General features: G+C 27.7%; 2 protein-coding genes and 1 long non-coding RNA gene across 4 annotated transcripts in view; 1 reads left to right on the forward strand and 2 right to left on the reverse strand.

Annotated features, from left to right (window-relative positions):
* Positions 1-299: 299 nt before the first annotated feature.
* Positions 300-20077, forward strand: part of LOC122513162 (unconventional myosin-If-like) — a 57093-nt gene continuing 37315 nt past the window's right edge. Inside the window, exons 1-10 of the mRNA XM_043629437.1 lie at positions 300-946; positions 14008-14133; positions 14488-14577; positions 15235-15329; positions 15427-15604; positions 16151-16313; positions 16520-16627; positions 16725-16853; positions 17439-17635; positions 17931-18098. Of these exons, the coding sequence (XP_043485372.1) occupies positions 944-946; positions 14008-14133; positions 14488-14577; positions 15235-15329; positions 15427-15604; positions 16151-16313; positions 16520-16627; positions 16725-16853; positions 17439-17635; positions 17931-18098 (1257 nt within the window). The 5' untranslated portion in view covers positions 300-943. The remainder of the gene's footprint in view (positions 947-14007; positions 14134-14487; positions 14578-15234; positions 15330-15426; positions 15605-16150; positions 16314-16519; positions 16628-16724; positions 16854-17438; positions 17636-17930; positions 18099-20077) is intronic.
* LOC122513189 lies at positions 16716-17712 on the reverse strand. The gene is made up of 2 exons (XR_006302694.1): positions 17459-17712; positions 16716-16981 (listed from the first exon to the last, which is right to left on the reverse strand). It is a non-coding gene; the product is annotated as an uncharacterized LOC122513189 (long non-coding RNA).
* LOC122513173 overlaps positions 18318-20077 on the reverse strand; it is a 17166-nt gene continuing 15406 nt past the window's right edge. For both annotated transcript variants that reach the window (XM_043629449.1, XM_043629445.1), the window contains one exon: positions 18318-19763. In XM_043629449.1, coding sequence (XP_043485384.1) covers positions 19028-19763 — 736 coding nt within the window. In that variant the 3' untranslated portion in view covers positions 18318-19027. The remainder of the gene's footprint in view (positions 19764-20077) is intronic.

Consider the following 20077-nt stretch of genomic DNA (forward strand, 5'->3'; position numbering starts at 1 on the left):
TTTTAATATCAATTTTCTAATCAATCTATTTGACGGAAAATCGAAAAACACTAAAGCAATGTAACATTCACGTACACTCGTACGTAATTAATTTCTTCCTAACTTCAATAGGATGATTAAATAATTAAAATATCAAATGTTTTATTTCAAAAAAATTAAATAGACATTTCAAAATCGATATAACTCTATATATACTCGATATAAATTTTATATTTATGATATTTAAAAAACAAAAAAAAGGAAACTAAAAAATTATTCCGTAAAAAACAATTGTAGTAATCTACGATATCGACTATAAAAAAAGAAAAAAAAAATACGTTTTACAATAATGATGTCACAGATTGTGACGTATACAGTTGTCGGTCGTTTAGTTCATGCGTGATCCGTCATCGGCGGTAGTGTCGTGTTGAGCGGTGTTGTATACGATCAGTGCGCAACGAATCACAGTAGGAGTAGGATCGTTTCGCGTTTTTTTCTTTGCGCTGACAGTAGCGCACGCGTGCGCTCACGTTACCTTCTATACACATCTTTCTTTCTTTTTTTTTTCTTCTCCTACATGTTCTCCTCTTCAGTGCGTTGTCCCTTTCGTGCTACATATATATATATAGGTATATATATAATACATGATACACATATATTTAAATATGTATAGGTATACGTACCTAGCTGTTGCTTGCACGTGTATAAGTGAGTTCGACGATTGAATTAACTCGACGGATCTTCGCTATTAAACTTTATATATATATCAAATTGTGTTAATCTGCTACAATTTTTATTCGGATCTGATTTTTGATCTTGTAATCATTTTGAATGTGATCAAGAAGGAAGAAGAAGCAGTGAATTTTTTTCATTTTTTTCATTTATACACGGAGAAAGTGTCTTCTATTCTTCGCAGAAACACGCGTGGCACTTTTTCAAGGAGTTCTCACGTTAACTTATCAACATGGTAAGTGATCGAAATATCTTTACTTCTTTTTTTACTTTACACATTCGTAATCTTTTTATAAACTTAGTTATCATTTTTACGGGTTTCTTCTTCTTTTCTTGTTATAGAAAAAGTTTTGTGTTAAACTGATATGACTGTACCACGAGTTCAACTTCACTCTGTTTAATTCGAATGTAAAAATCTAATCTAAACAGCGTCCGTTTAATCAATTCCTATTTTCAATCTGTTTTATACCAAATTTTATCTCAACGATAATTTAATATTCAATACGTTTTGTGTTAACTTTATTAGAAACATTATCATTTGAAATTATCGCATTATTATTACATTTGTGTGGCTCGTATATGACCCATGTAAAATGATCGAAAAACAATTGTATGCACAAAAACGTGTTAAGAATAATATTTTTGTTTAAAAAGAAGAAGAAGAATAATCGATAAGAAAACGTACACGAATATATAAAATTGAAAGAACGATGAAAAAGAACAGAAAAAAAAATAATAATAACATAAAATACAATTGATAGAACGTTAGAAAATCAATGTAATAATACAGGTGAATCAAATTTATTCGTTTTGTTCGATCGACAGAATGACGTACAGGTAGAGAGTACAAAAGTTTCTACTTATATGCAGCTGTTTCCGCGATCAGAAGCCGTGCAGTGAATTCAATGCCCGGTTTTGTTGGATTTAGTTTAGTTAGTCTCTCTAACATATGTAAGTAAGTGTACATTTAAAAGAGTAAAAAACTTATCAAGATGAAATTTAAATTTGAAAAGTTACAAGAGAATTTAAGAAATCGTTCGTTTCATGAGAATTAAAATAGATCTATATGTTCATTTGTATAATATGATCGAAATTATTACGAAAAGATATTTTTTTCTATAAACGTGTCCAATTATTGTAAAACATGAATTTTTATTTTTTGTGTTTCGCATGGTGAAATGTCAACACATATCGAATACGTCGATGAAAGATTGAATATTTAGGTTTTTATTCTTATATATTAATATTCATTATATATTATATATATAATAAAATAATAGTATAATATATGGGGTATAATATAGTGGTAATAAATAATAGTGATATATATTGTACAATTGTATATATATTGTATTGTATATATATTATATATATAAATATATATAAATATAATTGTATAATTATATTTCGATATTTGAATAAAAAAAAAATAAAACTCACCTGTATAAAAGTATGACTTCTTTGTTTTTTGTTAGATTTTTATGTTCGTCCTTTCGTTATGAATCACGAAAGAAATACGCGGACACTCCTTGGATTTCTTTTCTTTTTTTTTCTTATTTCCCATTACAACAAGACTATTTTTGATTACTATGACATATCATAACGTGTATGATCAATATTTATCTACATGCAATTTCAAAAAATAATCCATTATTAACTATAAAACGATTAATATAGGAAATACTTACTAAGAATTCGATCAATGACTAACATTTTAATAACCGTCGTGATTCGCATTTAATTACTATTGAAGAATCTTTTACCGTACGATTCATTGGTTAACTGTTTAAAGACAAGGAAGGAACGAATTTATTTTCATTTTACGTTTTCAAATCAAAAATTCATTGTCCCTTTGTACGATTTATTACATTTTTATTACTATTATTTAGTTTTTATGGTCCCTCCGTAATATTAACATTTTTCGTATAATTTCCTATGCTTCTTCAATGTTTCAATTTATTGAGAAAAAAACATGGAAAATTGATTAAATTTTAAACTGAAAATTTGCTTTTAAGAATTCTCATCGAAAAGAAAATGATTATCCTACTTTTACTCACATTAGGTTGTTTAATGTAAAACAATATAAGACAGTATGACGTTAGATTTGTATGAATCATTATTACTAGAACGAGATCGTTTAATATTCCTTTTCCTCTTTTTTTCTTTTTCTTTTTATCAAATCCGATTAATTAAAAATAATCTTTTTTTGCTATTATATAAATTTCTTTTTACAGTAAAGTTTTTAAACATATTCGACAAATTTTCGCGACTTCTGATTGGCCGAGAAAATTTAGGAATAAGAAAAATCTAATATATGAAAATGTATCCGAAAGAGTATGAGATTTTACTACATGCGAGGTCGAATGTCAAACCCTGACAGGGGAGGACAAAGACAACGATATATGTATGCATGTATGCATGTATGCATATATGTATGATACGTGTTGTATGTATTTTTAGAAAAGACACGAAGCTTCAATAAATATAGAAAAAGAGAGAGATATAGTCGTGTTCACAGAATGAGTCACATTTAAGTGTTTCAAACTTATACATATATGTCGAAATAAATAACTAAATAAATATTACATATATAAAATAATAATAATTATATAAAAAATCTGTAGATTAAAAAATTATATTTGTTTCCTTAAAGGATATAATATTTTCTAAAAATTGTAAGAGATCATCATATATATTATATATATATGTTATCGGAATAGTGGGAAATCTGGCAATGTTAGCAATTCCCCGGCATTGCTCTCAATGCAAAGCGTTTTTGGACAACGTAGGAAATATATTCATATCTCTCACATTTCCTAGATATTCTGTTGAATGATAAATGAGAAACCAGTAAAGTAAAAAAGCAGATATAAAATATTTCCTTCTAAATCCCCATGCTCGCTTTTGTGTGTATGTGTGGGATCGGGGTGTGGATTGTTTATGGGAGGGGAGGTTCGTATGCTGTGTGTGCCTGTTGCCAGATAATGTATTCTTCTCAACATTACTTAAATAGTAATTTGATATTCTATAAGATACCAAAGTATTATGTACAATGTCTAGGAAAAGTCCGTAGCAATTCTTTTTTTCCTACATTGTTAAAAATCGCTTAATATTGTGGCCAATGCCTAGGACAAGCTCACATTCCCTGAAAGTTCTATTTTCCCTATAACATATATATAATAAATACAATGTTTATGTATAAATGTATAACGTTGGGAGAAAGCTTAACTAATCGAAAATTTCAATGTAACTTCGATTAGATGTTTCTAACAAGATAATGAGATTCACAATAGTAATAATAATAATAATTATAGATTTTCCGGCTTCTGAAATGATCGTTAATCGAATGACAGTACATAAGATTAGAAAGTATGCGTGACGTTACTCGTACACCTACGTTTATATGTATACACATATAAACACATATATACATTTATGTAAAGTACTTATTCATAATACATATACATATGTAGGTACCTATACCGGTAAACATGGTTTTTTTTTTATTGTCTTGTTCTTTTTTTTTTTAAAGAGAACAGAATGATAGACTACGACAAATAACGTGGTTTAATAGATTTTCTATGCTTGTTTGTTCGTTCAACAAACTGAAACACTTTTTCTCTTGATTTATTTACATTTACATTTGACTAAGCGTTTTATTCGGAAACATTGGAAACATCTTTTAAGTTAGTGTGTCGTTTTGTCACGTTGAAATAACCATTCATAATTTCGAACAAAAAAAAATAAATGTTACAAGAATTTAAAGAATTTCTATCATTTGTAGCGTGAAAAATCGTATATAATAGTATTTTGTTTCTTTTCGTTGTTTTTTTTATTCAGAACTGATTAAAATGATATCAGAATTATTTAAAAAGTATTAACTATGAACTTTAATAAATTATTCTATAAAATAATATTAAAATTTAAAGTGACACATAATTTATGAAGCGGAATAAAAAATTATTATTATTATTACTATATTATTTTAAATTTTAAAGTAATATATAACTTTATTATAGAGAGAGAAATAAAAAAAGGAAATTATGTTTCATCATTCGTTTCTGATTAAAAAAAAAAGGATGTACTGGAAAATAAAACAAAACTAAATTAAAAAAATAATATTCGTACCCTTAAAGGATATACAATATTTTTAAAGTATCGTAAAAGATCATCGTCGAATGATTTTTGCAATTAAAATTGATCATGAAAAAATACCAGGAATGATAAGATTTCCGTTTAAAATTTTTAAAACCAGAATTACGTTTGAGAGTATTCAAGTAGTGATTCACCGTTTCTCTGACACGGAACCGTTTATTTGTTGATTTAGAGAAAATAAGAGAGTAAGAGAGAGAAAGAAAGATAGAATAGATTACTTCAACTATAGTTTCCTTTTGTCGTTTATCTCTCTCTTTCTCTCTCTCTCTTTCTCTCTCTCGTTCTTTCTTGTCGTGATAAAATGACGTGAACGAGCATGAAATAGTGTTGAACCTGTTCATAGAATGAACAAACCAAATGAGAAGAAATGATACGAGTAGGTGTACACACATACACACACACACACACACACACATATATACTTCCTTCATTCACATCTTTTTCTTTTTTTTATAGTTACTACGTATACTATAGCTAAATATGTATATAGCAATTAGTCACGTTGATTGTCTGGGCATAAATAATTAATTACGTATGTATATATATATATATATACACGTGTTTTTACATAGTTTTTCGGTTTTTTTTATCTGCAATACCATCCTGTATACATAACTTATATGTACATATGTATAATATATATTATGTATCTATATATTACATATGGTTTATTATTGGTTTAGTTTTAGCTATATATTAATTTTTTCGTTTTATTGTATATATATAAGTGTTTTTACGTAGTTTTTCGTTTTTTTTTATTTGCAACACCATCATCCTATATACATAACCTATGGGTATGTATGTATAATATATGTATCTATGTATTACATATATACATATTTACATCTCTATTTGGCTCTGTAAAACCTGCATTGAGTTCATGCTCGTTGCCTTGAGCTCGATTTGACGAGTCTCCCTCTCTCCCCTCCACCCCTTCTCTTTTCTTTTCTTTCGAAAGAGAACGAGATCATTCCTAGAGGAAATTATCTACTTGTTCTTTACGTTTATGATATTGTCCTACCAATATATTTTAGATTAGCCAATTTTTCATCCTTTTGACTTATTTTTAATATTTATCTTTAACTATTTTTTTTTTAAACTCTCTCTTCTTCTTCTTCCCTCTGGTTTTCTTTGGCAATTATCATTCTTTTTTCTTTTTGTTTTTATAAATTCAATTAAATTTTGTCTTCAAATTTTTATCTAAATTATTATAATATACATTCGAAGATTAATGTTAAAATTAAATGAACAAATCGATCCAAATGACTTGGTGATTAATTTAATTTACAAGAAATTAATCATTATCTTATCGTTATATATTAAAATATAAATGTGAGTTAATTGATATTGTTGTTAGTAAATTTGTTATTTGGTATAGAAAAATAATTTCTTTTCGTCGACATTTTAAATAATTAATTTTTTGTCTTTCTTTTCCTTTTTCTTTTACTATTAGTTTTCTTATATGATTTAGATAAATGTGTGTACTGTGTTTAACAATGTGTCATTAAATTTTCCTTAATCTTGAGATGAGTCAATCTTGTTCCAACCTTATTCGGTATTTTAATCAACTTGACGGAACTAACCGATTATGTTCGAACTAGTTTTCATTCCGAAAATTGGAGTGTACAATACATGTATAACGCTTTATTACTGGGTCAGTCGCCTGACTATGCGAAATTAATTATTGTCCTGATTTTCTATTACTAATTATGTAACTTATTAAAACTAACGGAAATTGACTTTATCGTGTTCATCATTTTTTATTTTTTTTTTTTATTATTATTTTTTTTCTCTTATTATTTTAATTAATTGCATACGAGAAATGAACTTATTATTCGGTGCGTAAACGTAACCTATTATTTTATAGTTCATTTTCATGATTTTTTCGTTTTTCTTGCTATTTTTTTTTCTTTTATAAAATATAAGAGGTTCCTTTTATTTATTTGTTATATTTAAGTTCAATTTTATATCAGTTATTATAATTAAAACCTTATATAATTTTCATAAGTGTATATGTGCTTTTGTGTGTGCGTGTGTGTGGGAGCGGGGTGTGTGTTGATTGTGGGGGGGGGTGTATGTCTGTGTGTGCCTGTTGCCCGATAATGTATTCTTTTAAATATTGCCTAAATAGCATTTGGTATTCTATAAAATGTCTAAGTATTATGTTTAATGCTTAGGAAAAGTCCGTAAAAATTCTTCTGTTTCCTACATTGTCAAAAAACGATTTACATTGAGGACAATGCCGAGTTATTGCTAACATTGCCTGATTTTCCACTATTCCGGTAACATATATATAGGATATTAAAACTAAACATAACCTAATATTATCCTTTAATTTCCTTAATAAGTAAATTCCTTCCATCGATTCGATCAATTTTTCTTTTGTTTTTGTTTTTTCTCGTAGCCCAGTTGTAAAATAATATTCTAAGTTTTTATTTATTCAAATTTAGAATATTTTTCTTATTACGCAATGATTAAAAAAATAAATAAAATAAAGATGAAATTATTAAATTAAATGAAATTTCATCGATCTAGTCGATTGATATTTCTGTTTTTGTTGTTATAACCCATCGTAAGTCATTTGACATGTTGTCAAACAAAATGCGAGGACAAAGGATTTAGCAAGGCTTTAATAATATATACTTATAGTGTTAGAAATCGCATAGCTACCAACGAACGTCCTTGTGTCTGATGTTTATTGTTATTAATCTCGGAAGTATTCTTTCTCTCTCTCTCTTTTTCTTTTTTTCTCTCCTTTTTATTTTTAAAGAAACATGTGTCTTTATAATAGCAGAAATCGTGGTAACAGGGTCGGTTAGTTATTTCAAACGTAATACACGTAAAACTTGCTTTGTGTAGTAAGTAACTTGGCTCGCAGCAAAGAATTCAATATTTTGCAATCCCAACGTTAATTTATATTTTCTTTTTTTCTCGCGTGAGAACGAAGAAAAATAAAGAGAGAAAAAAAAAGAAAAGAAAAAGAAAAATTATCTTTAATATGGTGAGACAACTTTTCTGACTGGTTCTATATTACGCCTACGTTAGAAATTTTCATCTTGATTCTTGTTTACATCGTACGTTTAATCAACAAATCGATAGATTAGATATATACGTAAGATTTGTATAAAAATATTTATATATGTTTATAAATGAAATTTTTAAGAAAAAAAAGAATATATATATTCGTTGTTAATATGATAATTAAATGCACTATTTTTAAAAGTTTCTAATTTTTTATTAAAAGTTGATAAAAGTTGGAAAAGTTTTGAACCCTAATATGGAAACTATTTATTTTTGTTCGTTCAAACTCTCCTTTATTTTTATATAAAGTCTTAGAAAAATTTGTAGAAAAGAAGAAGCTCAATATTTTTTAACACAATCTCGTATAAATGTATAATATATAATACCTAATAAATACACAAATTAAAACATAAAATCACCAAACCATAAAAGCACCTTGTAAAATAATTTCGAGTAATTTTATAAAATTAAATTTTTGTTATTATATCTAAAAAAAAAACTTAATACACAATATATCTATTAAATATGTATTATGAGAAAGAAAATAAATTATGACACGAAGTTCTTTTCAAAACGTTTTTAAAATACATATACACGTGTAAATACTTTTCCGTGTTTTATTCGACTGTTTGGTAGCTTATCAGATACGAAGACAATTACCTTCGAGTTTATCAAGAAAGTTTCTCTTATCGGTTGAACTAAATCAGACAAAAATTATCTTCCATGTTTTTTTTTCTTTTCTTTTTTTAAGATTTATGCATTCGTCTAACGGAAGAAAAATCGTTCGTTCCTTTCAATTATATAAATATAATAAATAGTTGTATTATTTTATATATATATATAATACATATATTTTTATAATAAACAAGAGTTGAGACGTTTCTCGCATGTTATAAGTTTAAACAAAATGTTTTTCCTTACTCGTAAATTGTTTATTCTTGACGTAGTTTACGAAATTTTTTTTTCGGCCAAGTACGAGTAATTATTAAGTAATTAACTCTGCAATTAAAAATAGTAAACGAAGATAGGCGTAAATTGTTTAGTCCTTATCGAGCACGTTGATACACTGTCTTTTTTTAAAAAAAGAAAAGAAACAAATTTAGTATTTATTTCGAATCACCGAATTCGTTTCTTTCTACGTTATATATATTGTTCAATTATTTATCTTTAAACTCTAATGACAAAAAATGATATGTTAATTCTTAGTTCGTAATTGGAAGTTCTCAAGAAAGCTTCTCTATTAATGTTGATTAATGGCACGTGCGGGTTTAGAACAATAAACGTCTCTGTTACGGGGGGGAAGAGGGGGATGAAGGTGGGGGATCATATTTACAAGAAGTATAATATAGATACTGTCTATTCCCACAGTTGCGTACAATTAATGATGCTAAGTGCATTATTACTATCTTTGTTTTTTCACAATAACGTTTGTCCTAAACGATTAATTAAGTAATTATACAACCTCGTTTTATGATATCTAATTGTAAAAAAATTATTATATCATACTAATTAGGAAAAAAGTAACTAAAAATACATGTAAAATTTATGAATAAATATAAATAAATAAAGTAAAAAATGTGCGCATCTTATTTGTGGTGCGAATTTTAAATTTTTAACATTCAACAAACGATCGTTGTTATTATAACTATTATTAGAATATTACAAAAAAATTATATTCCTAGTAAAAAGAAAATAAATAATTGTCACATTGGGTAGAAAAACAAAAATGTCTAATGTATAGAAACATATATTAATTTATAGAAACGACGTACAGAAATGTTGCCTGTTGTTTCAGCAAAGATCTTATTTTCATTTTAACTAAGTTCCTAGTAGATAATGTATAGATTATCTAGATAAATTGACAAATAAAACAATTTTCGATATTTTAACAGATAACCCTTAGTTAATTTGCACATTACTTAGATAATCTTCGGAATAACTGATTTCTGCATTTCAGCTGTAACATATATATACATAGAGAAATACATATATATATGTTACCAGAAAAGTGGGAAATTCGGCATTGTTAGCAATTTCTAGGCATTGCTTATAATACATGGCGTTTTTAGGCAACGTAGGAAACAGAAGAATTGTGAAAGAAAGAAACAGAGAAGGTGTCCTACATAACTCTTTTTATGATTTTTCAAGTAGTTGCGATAACCTGACAAAAAGATACTTTAAACAAAAGTTGATCTGTATTTGATTGACTATACATTGCAATAAAATAAGTTCCAAATAAATTCTTTTTTTTATGTTATTTTAAGGCTACCTTTATTTTTTGAAATAGCATTCTGTATTTTTGACTTTACAGTATTATAACTCATATTAATATGAATTCAACGATATGGTATATTATGACCTTTTGATGACCTTGAAAGCAAAGAAATGAAAATTTCAACAAAAACTGCAAAGGCTTCCAGATGATATTCGGCAGCGTATTTATTTCCAGCAAGATGGTTGCCCACCTCGTAATGATCGAATCGTTCGTAATTATCAAAACTTAAAATTTGGAAAACGTTGGTTGAGCACTTATGGCCCTATTGCTTGTCCACCACATCCCCTGATTTCTCACCATTTGATTATTTTTAATGGGGTCATTTTTATGGGGAAAGTTTATGCTGTTTCAATACAAAATAAGGAACATTTAAAGCAGCGAATCCGTGCAGCATGCGAAGAACTTCTTTGTGACACTATCGTAGGAGCAACTAATGCAAATTTACTGCGTAGAGTGGAATTGTGCCTAGAAGAACATGGATTTCAATTCGAACATTTGATGTGACTTTTAAATTAAATCGTTTGCGTTCATTTAATCAAGGTTCCTGAATTGAATGTAATTTCGAGACTTTTAATAATAAATACAAGTTATTATCGCCCATTGAAGCAGATTGTCATTTTCTGTTGAATTTTTCTTTGTTTTCAAAGTCATCCAAAAGTCATAGTATACTATATTGTTGAATTCATATTAATATGGACTATAATATTGTAAAATCAAAAATACTAAGGTGCCATTTGAAAAAATAAAGGTAGCCCTAAAAAATATACAAAAACAATTTTGTTCGAACTTTTTTTTATTGTAATGTATAGTTAATCGAAAACAGATCAACTTTTATTTAAAGTATTTTTTTGTCAAGTTATTGCAAGTATTTAGAAAATCGTGAAAAGAATTATGTGGGACACCCTGTATATATATATAGAGAAATAGGTTGGAAGGTAGAATGTCGAGATTGTACAAAGATGGGAGGAGAATATCTCGTTGGCAGCTGCCAGCGGAATTCCGGTGAACGAACAGACAGTTTCATTGCAGGAGACCCAAGCTTGAGCAGAAACCGGAAACCGTGAAATCACCTCAATGGACCCGCGTGTTCAGAGATTAGCTTCTAACAACGACCATATCCTATAGTGATTTATATCGATAATTAAGCCGAGCCTATCCCTTTGACCTCATCCGACCTATATCATTGACTGTATAGGTGTTTAAGTACAGAACAATGACCGATACAATTTCCCTACGCGAAACTGTAATATTATTATCTAGTTTGGAAATTTTATTTTATTTTGTTTTTTCAAAAACCTTTGAGATTTATGTTATTTTATTTTCTTGTTTTTAACGTTGCCTTGTTCACATTATCTAATTTGTCATAAAAACAATTATTTTTTTTTTATTATTTTTATTTCGTCAATTGTGGGTGATTTAATTTTTTTTGGGGGGGGGGGGTGTTGTGTTTGCGTGTGTGTGTGTGTTGCTTTAGTACGATTTGATTGTAATAGAAAAAAGTATATTTTTTTTATAATTTAAAATTATGTTTTTTTTCTTTGATCCGGTTATTTTATTTTATTTCGTTACGTTGCTTCGTATGATGCAATTGTAATACTAGATTAAAACCAAGTGTTCTCTATTTTTTCTTTTTTCTATTTTCTTTTGTTAAAAAAAAAAGTAAAGTAACATCCGGTTATAAAATTAAATCATAAAATGAAATATTGTACAAAATTTTGTTAAAATAAATACATAATTGCACTTAGAGTTTTCGGATTTCCCAAATCGTGAAGAATACTTTGTATGTATAATTAAAAAAGTATAAAAGTGAAGAAAAAAGGAAAAAATATTTCACGCGAAAGGAAAATATGAGAACTATTTCCGCTTCTCGTCCAACTATACCACAATGACTGTTCTGCTTACCAACTTATGTTTATCTTTTCTTTTACATTTCTCTGTCTTTCTCTCTCTCTCTCTCTCTCTCTCTCTTTCTTCCTTTTTCTTTCTCTCATATTTAGGATGTAATAAAGACCATGTTTTTATGCATTTTTTTTTTTCATTTTACGTAAGTACATGTAATTACGTATAGTCTTGTACGATTATTGTGTTATGAATTTTTGTTCCTGAAAATATAATAATAAGTAAATTTAAATAATAATACTTTATGTCTGTACGAATAATATTTTCACTTAGTTAAATATTTTAATTTTGTTGATTTATTATTAAAAATTTTGTTTAAATTATATGCACGATATTCAATGCAACACTTATACCAAGTGTACTTTCGATACGATTTTTTTTGTACATATAATACTAAATAAATAAATAAATAATTTCGAATAAAAATCATCCTGGGAAATATTTTCACTATCTACATTATTTCTATCAAAATTAATGTGATCTTTAATTACGTATTATAAAAAAATTTATTACCTGCATTTTCATATATAATAATTGTCCCCGCAAAATAGTTTCCTTTGTGTATAATACTAAGAAACAAATAAATAAATAAATTATCTTTAAAAAAAGAAATTGTTTCTCAATCCTATCGAAAATGAAGCATTTTCTGTAAAAAGTTATTTTATTTTTGGAAAATACTTATACAAGGTAGTAGAACATAATGTAATTAAATTACGCAAAAAAAAACAGATGCGTCCACTTGCGTCGAATTACGAAATATTAATTAGTATAGTAAGTTGAATGGTTTAATATTTTAACGGTTATCTCATCTCGTTATCTTTTCTCATCGTTAAGCAAACGGAAATGTTAGGAACTGTTAAAAGTTCGGATCGATACGCAATACGCTTACGTTTGCAGTATTTCTGTCAATGAGCCAGCCAACCATTCCTGATTATCGCGTGTCGTCAACATAGTTTCACATACTTACACGTAAAATCTATTATTTATATAAGGATAATATTGAAGATTATATCAATCGTTGTTGTAGTTTAAAAAAAACTATAGATTAGTGCAATCAATGTCAATAATAATATTCTTGCTAGATTCGATTTTGTTATCTTTGCGAACATTTTGTCTTATCTTTTAACGAAATAGAACTTTGTATTCAATTTTGTTAAAAAAAATTATTACATTAAATAAATTTAATTAATTAAATGAATAGTCGAATAGTGTTAAAACTCTATCCGAAAGTATTAAAAATTTGTTTTGTATATCATTATTATGAATGTTTGAGTGATAAAAATGTAAGATTAAAAATTGAAATGAACTTATTCGACTGTTAAAAACAATTTTTGAATGGAACATTTTCTAGATTAGAGATTGTATTTTCATGAAAGTTTTTAAGTGCTGCAAGAGAAGCGTAATACTGTTTATTGGAGGTTAACGTTTCAATCGATTTTCTCGAAGCGAGCAACATTGCCCGTCAAAACCAATCAGGATCATTAAAAGTCGTAAAGGCTAGAGAGAATCCTAATAGGATTTTCATGGCACACACACAAACCAGATGTATGGGGGTTAATGACGGTAAAACAGTTAAGATCTACGACAATGGCGCGACGGTGGCGCCACTCTTTTCACGACCTACATTCATTTTTCTTTTTATTCGTTTTAAGATTGTGCCGACTAAATGCTATTAACCAAAGCTGTTGTAAAAGGCTTTAACTAATCAAGATTAATCGAAGTCTTGTACATTCGGTTATCTGATCATAGGAAAAAGAAAAATTTCTTTCGACATGTTCGTGCTAAAAATAGTAAACGTATTTAGGTTACGTTCAATGAAAAAAATAATATTTTTCTCATTGATCTCGTATTAAAAGATCATCAAAGATATTAATTAATTAATGATTGTATATAATTTATTTATTTTTTTTTCTTTTTTGATAATTTTAATATAATTTTCCTTTCAGGTTTACCATTGGCAAAGTCAAAATGTCAAAGTTTCGGGGGTGGACGACATGGTGCTGCTTCCAAAGATCACCGAGGAAGCCATTATCGAAAATCTTAAAAAAAGATACATAGACGATTATATATTCGTATCCTTTTGTTGAAAAATTATCGATTATTTCATCGAATATATTCGAGGAAATATTTTCAGAAGATTTATCATTGTTCCACGTGATTAGAAAAACTTTTGAAGTAATATCAATTTAATAATCTTTCGAACAATGTAATTAAAACAAAAGAAAATTTTGAATATCTCATTACAAAAGCAAAAAGTTAATATAAGAAATGTTATTATCTTTAAAATAACTACAATTTCTCCAACATTTTTTAAATCAATCGATAAACTTCTTTTACTTCATTCTTTCGTGATAAATTTGTTATAATCGTTAACCCGATTACGAGGTTACGGCATGACTTTGAAAAATTTCCTTAACTTTTGTCAGACATGCATCGGCCCTGTCCTGGTATCGATCAACCCCTTTAAACAGATGCCATATTTTGGTGAAAAGGAAATAGAAATTTACCAAGGAACAGTGAGTTATCAAATAAACTTTTACATTCTTTATATATATATATATATAGAATTATTATAAATAAGCGTAAATATATGTTCGAATTCGCATCAATTACCCCTGAATGATGATTGAACTTCCTACGTCAGTAATACAGTTTTACATACCTACAGGAACTATTACTTGCATTAAAATGTTTCATAGTTTAATGAATAAATTAATTAAATTATTTATTTCTGTTTTATGTATCTATTGTTAAATGATTTATTTATTATTATTCTATTATCTAATTAAATTAAATAAATAATTTACTTTGTATTCATTTATTTAATGTATATTATTAATCATACGTGGCTGGGTCAATACGATAGTTTTTTTTAAGTCTCAACGAACGATCAATTTACAAATTAGTTTGACCAATAAAAAATTATTTTCATGTTCAGACTCAAAACTTTTCGACTCATCCACGTATGTATCATACGTTGTAATGCAACTATATATATTATTTTTAATTGAATTTTTGTATTTAATATATAAAATTTTCGCGTTACTAATTTATTTAATATCTATATAATATATATAATAATATATAATAATATATATTAATATTTATATAAAATATATATTATATTATATATATATATATATATTATATTTAAATTTAAAAATTTTTTTTAGGCACCCTACGAAAATCCTCCACACATTTACGGATTGGCAGATGATATGTATAGAAACATGTTGATCGATAATGAAAGTCAATGTGTTATTATAAGGTAAATAATACACACACATATTCATATATATATATGTGAACAGATATCTTATCTTTTTGTAAAATGTTTTTATTATTCAAATTTGTATTATTTTTAGCGGCGAATCTGGTGCTGGTAAAACTGTAGCAGCTAAATACATAATGTCGTATATAGCAAGGATAAGTGGAGGTGGTGAAAAAGTACAGAAAGTTAAAGATGTGATTTTGGAGTCTAATCCACTTTTAGAAGCTTTCGGCAATGCAAAGACTATGCGAAACAATAATAGCAGCAGATTTGTACGTTTCTATTATATGTATTAAATTATATGCAAAAAATATATTCATATATATCTTCTTTTTTTTTATAAATAAATAATTTTCTTAAACATTCTAAATTATTTTTATCTTGTAATAATAATTATTTTTCTTATAAAAATATATATAGAAGTGTAGGTTGAAAAATTCTGAGCCTCGATAAATTATTTATCCTTTGTTTTTGAAAGTGAATTTGACAGATATAAAATTTGTTTCTCTGTTAGACATTCTCATAATTTATAGTGTATATTATATATTTGTAATATTATAGTAATTTATTGCAAACAACTAGATGGATTAATCAGTGAACTTAGGTTTACAATATTTATTTAATTATTGTTATTTCATTTACTCCACTCTTCCATTGTTTTTTTTCTCTTTTATTTATACTGTCTTTATCACTATCCTTTTGATAAGTTTAAGGGGGCTGGGTGTACTTTTTGCTTTAATTTATACTTTCGCGTATTTATTTTTAATATATGTAATTAAAATGTCGAGAAATTATTAATTAATGAACTTTTTTTTCAGGGGAAATACATTGAGATACAATTCGGTACAGGTGGACAACCAAACGGTGGAAAAATATCGAATTTTTTATTAGAAAAATCTAGAGTGACATGTCACAATCCCGGAGAAAGGAACTTTCATATATTTTATCAATTGGCAACCGGTGCTGACTCTCAAATGAAGTGTAAGTGAATAGAAATTGATTAAACGTGTAAAGAATTGTCAAGATTCAATTCTGAATTGAACGTGATTTAAAAAACAAATTTTTTGTATTCTATACACACACATACACACATATAGACACATACATACATACATACATACATACATACATACATACATCTAAAGAAAATGAAATAATTTAATAAATGATATTGTATTGTCTTACAGCTGAATTGGGATTGACTGATCTTGATTATTATCAATATTTGAGTTATGGTGGTAATCATAAAGTGGAAGGTACCAACGATGCTCGTGATTTTCAAGAAACATTGAAAGGTATTACATATTTTATCATTAACAATGTTATTATCGTATGTTAATTACTTATTCTGAGTTTTTGTTTTATATTTGATATTTTTTTTTCTTTCTTTAGCTTTACGAGTTATGGGAATACAAAACAGGGAAGTATCTGACATCTTCAAGTTGGTAGCAGGGATACTTCATGTTGGAAATATTCAATTCGTTGAGAAAGAAAATTATTCACAAGTTGCTGATAAGCAATGTTAGTATATTCATTATATTTCTCATTTGTTAAAAATTTAAGAACATAGGGAAATTGATTTAATCTAAAGGGCATGGTTATGTGCCCTTACCGAGTTGTTAAATGACACTCATCTTGTAGTATCTTTACTGAAAGAAAAAATTTGACCTCTTAAATCAAATTATTTTCTGAACAATCGAAAAAGAAAAATAATGTAATTTCTAGTTTTTATTTTTTATTTTCAACTTGGATATTTACGATGGACTCCTGTTGATTGTTTTTTAATTTTTTATCAACAAACGGATCAATGATCAAATATTTCAGAGCTCAGTTTGAATTTTCACGAAGAAAAGAAATTAAAAATTCGTTTCATTGCGAAATTTGGTAAAAAAAATTAACCGAACGATAATTGAATGATTTTTTTTTAATAATTTAGAGATATGATTGTCGTGAAATTTTGGTAAATAAAATAAAAGAAATCATTGAACGATAAATTAAATTCGAAAAATGTTAGTACGTTAGAAATGAAATGAAATTGAAATTCTATCGTATTATAAGAAATGATAAACATTTCATTGTTCTGATCACGTTTTATCGGTTATTTAGTTCTTGATTTTCCTGCTTACCTATTCGGAATCTCTGCGGAACAGTTGTCGCACAAGTTGACGTCTCGTGAATTCGAATCAAAATGGGGAAGCCAGTCTGAAAGCGTAGACGTGACTTTAAACGTTGAACAAGCCCTTTATACACGAGACGCCTTGGCCAAGGACATTTATGCCAGACTTTTCGATCATTTGGTCAAGGTACGTTAATTTAACAATTTTTTTTTGGCAATTAATTTTATATTATATAATATATTTTTTTTATTTTTGTATAAATATTAGGGTGAACCAAAAGTTCGTGGGATTTGTTTTTTTATAAACGTTTCACTAGCATACAAAGTAATTTTATTGACTTAAAAAAATTGCACTATCTGAAACAACACAATAAACGGGTTAACTTTTGATTCACCTTAATATTTATATAAATATTTTTTATATAATAATTTTTAACATTATTATTTTTCATTAATATTGATATCAATTCATTATTTCGCAGAGAGTAAATTCAGCGATGGAAACTAATACCGATAGTTACGAAATTGGAATATTGGATATTTATGGTTTCGAAATATTCGAAAAAAATGGATTCGAACAATTCTGCATTAATTTCGTTAATGAAAAATTACAACAAATCTTCATAGAACTAACGTTAAAGGCCGAACAGGTAAGTGTGTGTTTTGTTTTGTTTAATATTATTCGATTAATTATCGGCACATATTTTTTTATTGCTCGATATTATCGTATCGTTAATAATCATAATATATTACTATTATTGCCATTGTTGTTATTCTATTAATTTATATAATATTAGTTAAATTATATATATAATACAAGCTATATATTATCTATTATAAATAACGGAATCTGTAAATCTTTTATTTTCTTTTTCTTTTTTTTGTTAAACATTAACCCAAGTAAATTTCCACGCTAGCTCGAACTAACGTCCACTTTTCTGTTTTTTTTTCTTTTCTTTTTTCAACAAAAAAAGTAAGAGGCAAGATTTTTTGTCTAAAAGCAAAAGAATCACAGCTAGCTCATCAACTTCTATGCAAATTTACAAATTTACATGACACTTTTTACAATTATATTCGAACAACTAATTTTATTCTCAAAACCACGGCCAAAATTTATGGAGAATTATTTGTAGGAAAAAATATCTCAGAATCGTTTTATTCGTGTAAAATTAATTCATCGTATGAAAATGTTGAAAGGCAATATATATATATAGCGAACTTATTGTTTTTTTCATCATCATTTGGCGTTTCTGTTAATGCCTTAGACCAGGATTATCCAACCCGCAAGCCACATAGCAATCAACATATTATAAAAATTGTAAAAAGTTTTTTTACAAAATTATTAACTTATTTTTATACTTAACAATTTTTATCCTTAGAATTAGTGTAATTTTGGAATATGCTGCCTGGTATAAATTTTTGTTTGAAAATGCTGAAAGATTGGACACCCCTAGCTTAGACTTAGCATGATCTATAATCTTCAGCTTGGAAAATCCACGATAACGACGATTTCCATAACAACAACAACAAGAACAACTCCTGGACATAGACTTTTCATGGTATTTAGCCAGGAATCTGGTCAGTCCTCGTAAACCCTATAACTTGGCAAAACTTCGGTCCTTCTTAAAGAATACCTTTGTACAGGTGTAGTTTGTGCCATACGAAGTCTACCGGATACTTTACTAGGTGGCGCTGGTATTTGTTTAGGTAATTCACTAGAAGTTACCATTGAATTTTCCGTGGTCGACAAATGTTCAGAACCCAAAGCCCATGCATGCTCTTTCATAGCATTGACTTCAGAATTTTTTACAGAATTTTTCGTATCCTCCAAATTGTCGGTATTGTGAACTCGTCGATCAAACTTTTTTGGTGGTTTAACCTTTTTCTCGTGTTTAGTTTTCCAATCGGTTTGCATTTCGAAGGGTCTAGTTACACGAAGATAATCCAACGGACCTTCGCTGAAAGTACTTCTAGGGCCTGTTTCTATTTTCCTGAAGGTTCCACTGTTACCTCTTACGTTAACGTAAACCTTTGGTTTACCATTCTTCAAATAATATAATTTTTCATCGAGTTTGTGTAACTTTGGTGGACTCAATAATACTCTTTTCTCTGATTCGTCGTAACCATCCAAACGGAAGTTGGATGATATACCAATATTTCTTACACCTAATATCGAGTTTGGTACTACTTCGGGATTGGGGTAACTGTCGTTTGAAGATTGTAACGTTTGTTGATTCTTCAATACTGCGTGGACCAATCCTTGAAGATTTTCTGGGTCTACGTCCCCAGCACTCTGGACTTCGATTTCCACAAGCCTATTTTACAAAATAAAGAAAATAAATAAGAACAAATATGGATTATTATTATAGAATCAGAATTGTTCTCGAACAATGAAACTCTTCTTTATTTTCTCGTGAAATCGTAATAACACGTTTAGATGACTTTTACCGTCTTTGTGAGCAGGCTAACGAGTTAGCCTAGTTTCTGGGACATCCATCATTTAGCAATGAGCGAAAGTGATCTGGCTCGGCAACGGTATGTAATTTCAATACCGATTAAACGAAACAAAGAAAGAAAAAGAAGAGAAGAGAAGAGAAGAGAAGAGAAGAGAAGAGAAGAGAAGAGAAGA

This window comes from Polistes fuscatus, unplaced genomic scaffold (assembly GCF_010416935.1).
Source record: "Polistes fuscatus isolate 324 unplaced genomic scaffold, CU_Pfus_HIC Scaffold1, whole genome shotgun sequence".
NCBI lineage: Eukaryota > Metazoa > Arthropoda > Insecta > Hymenoptera > Vespidae > Polistes > Polistes fuscatus.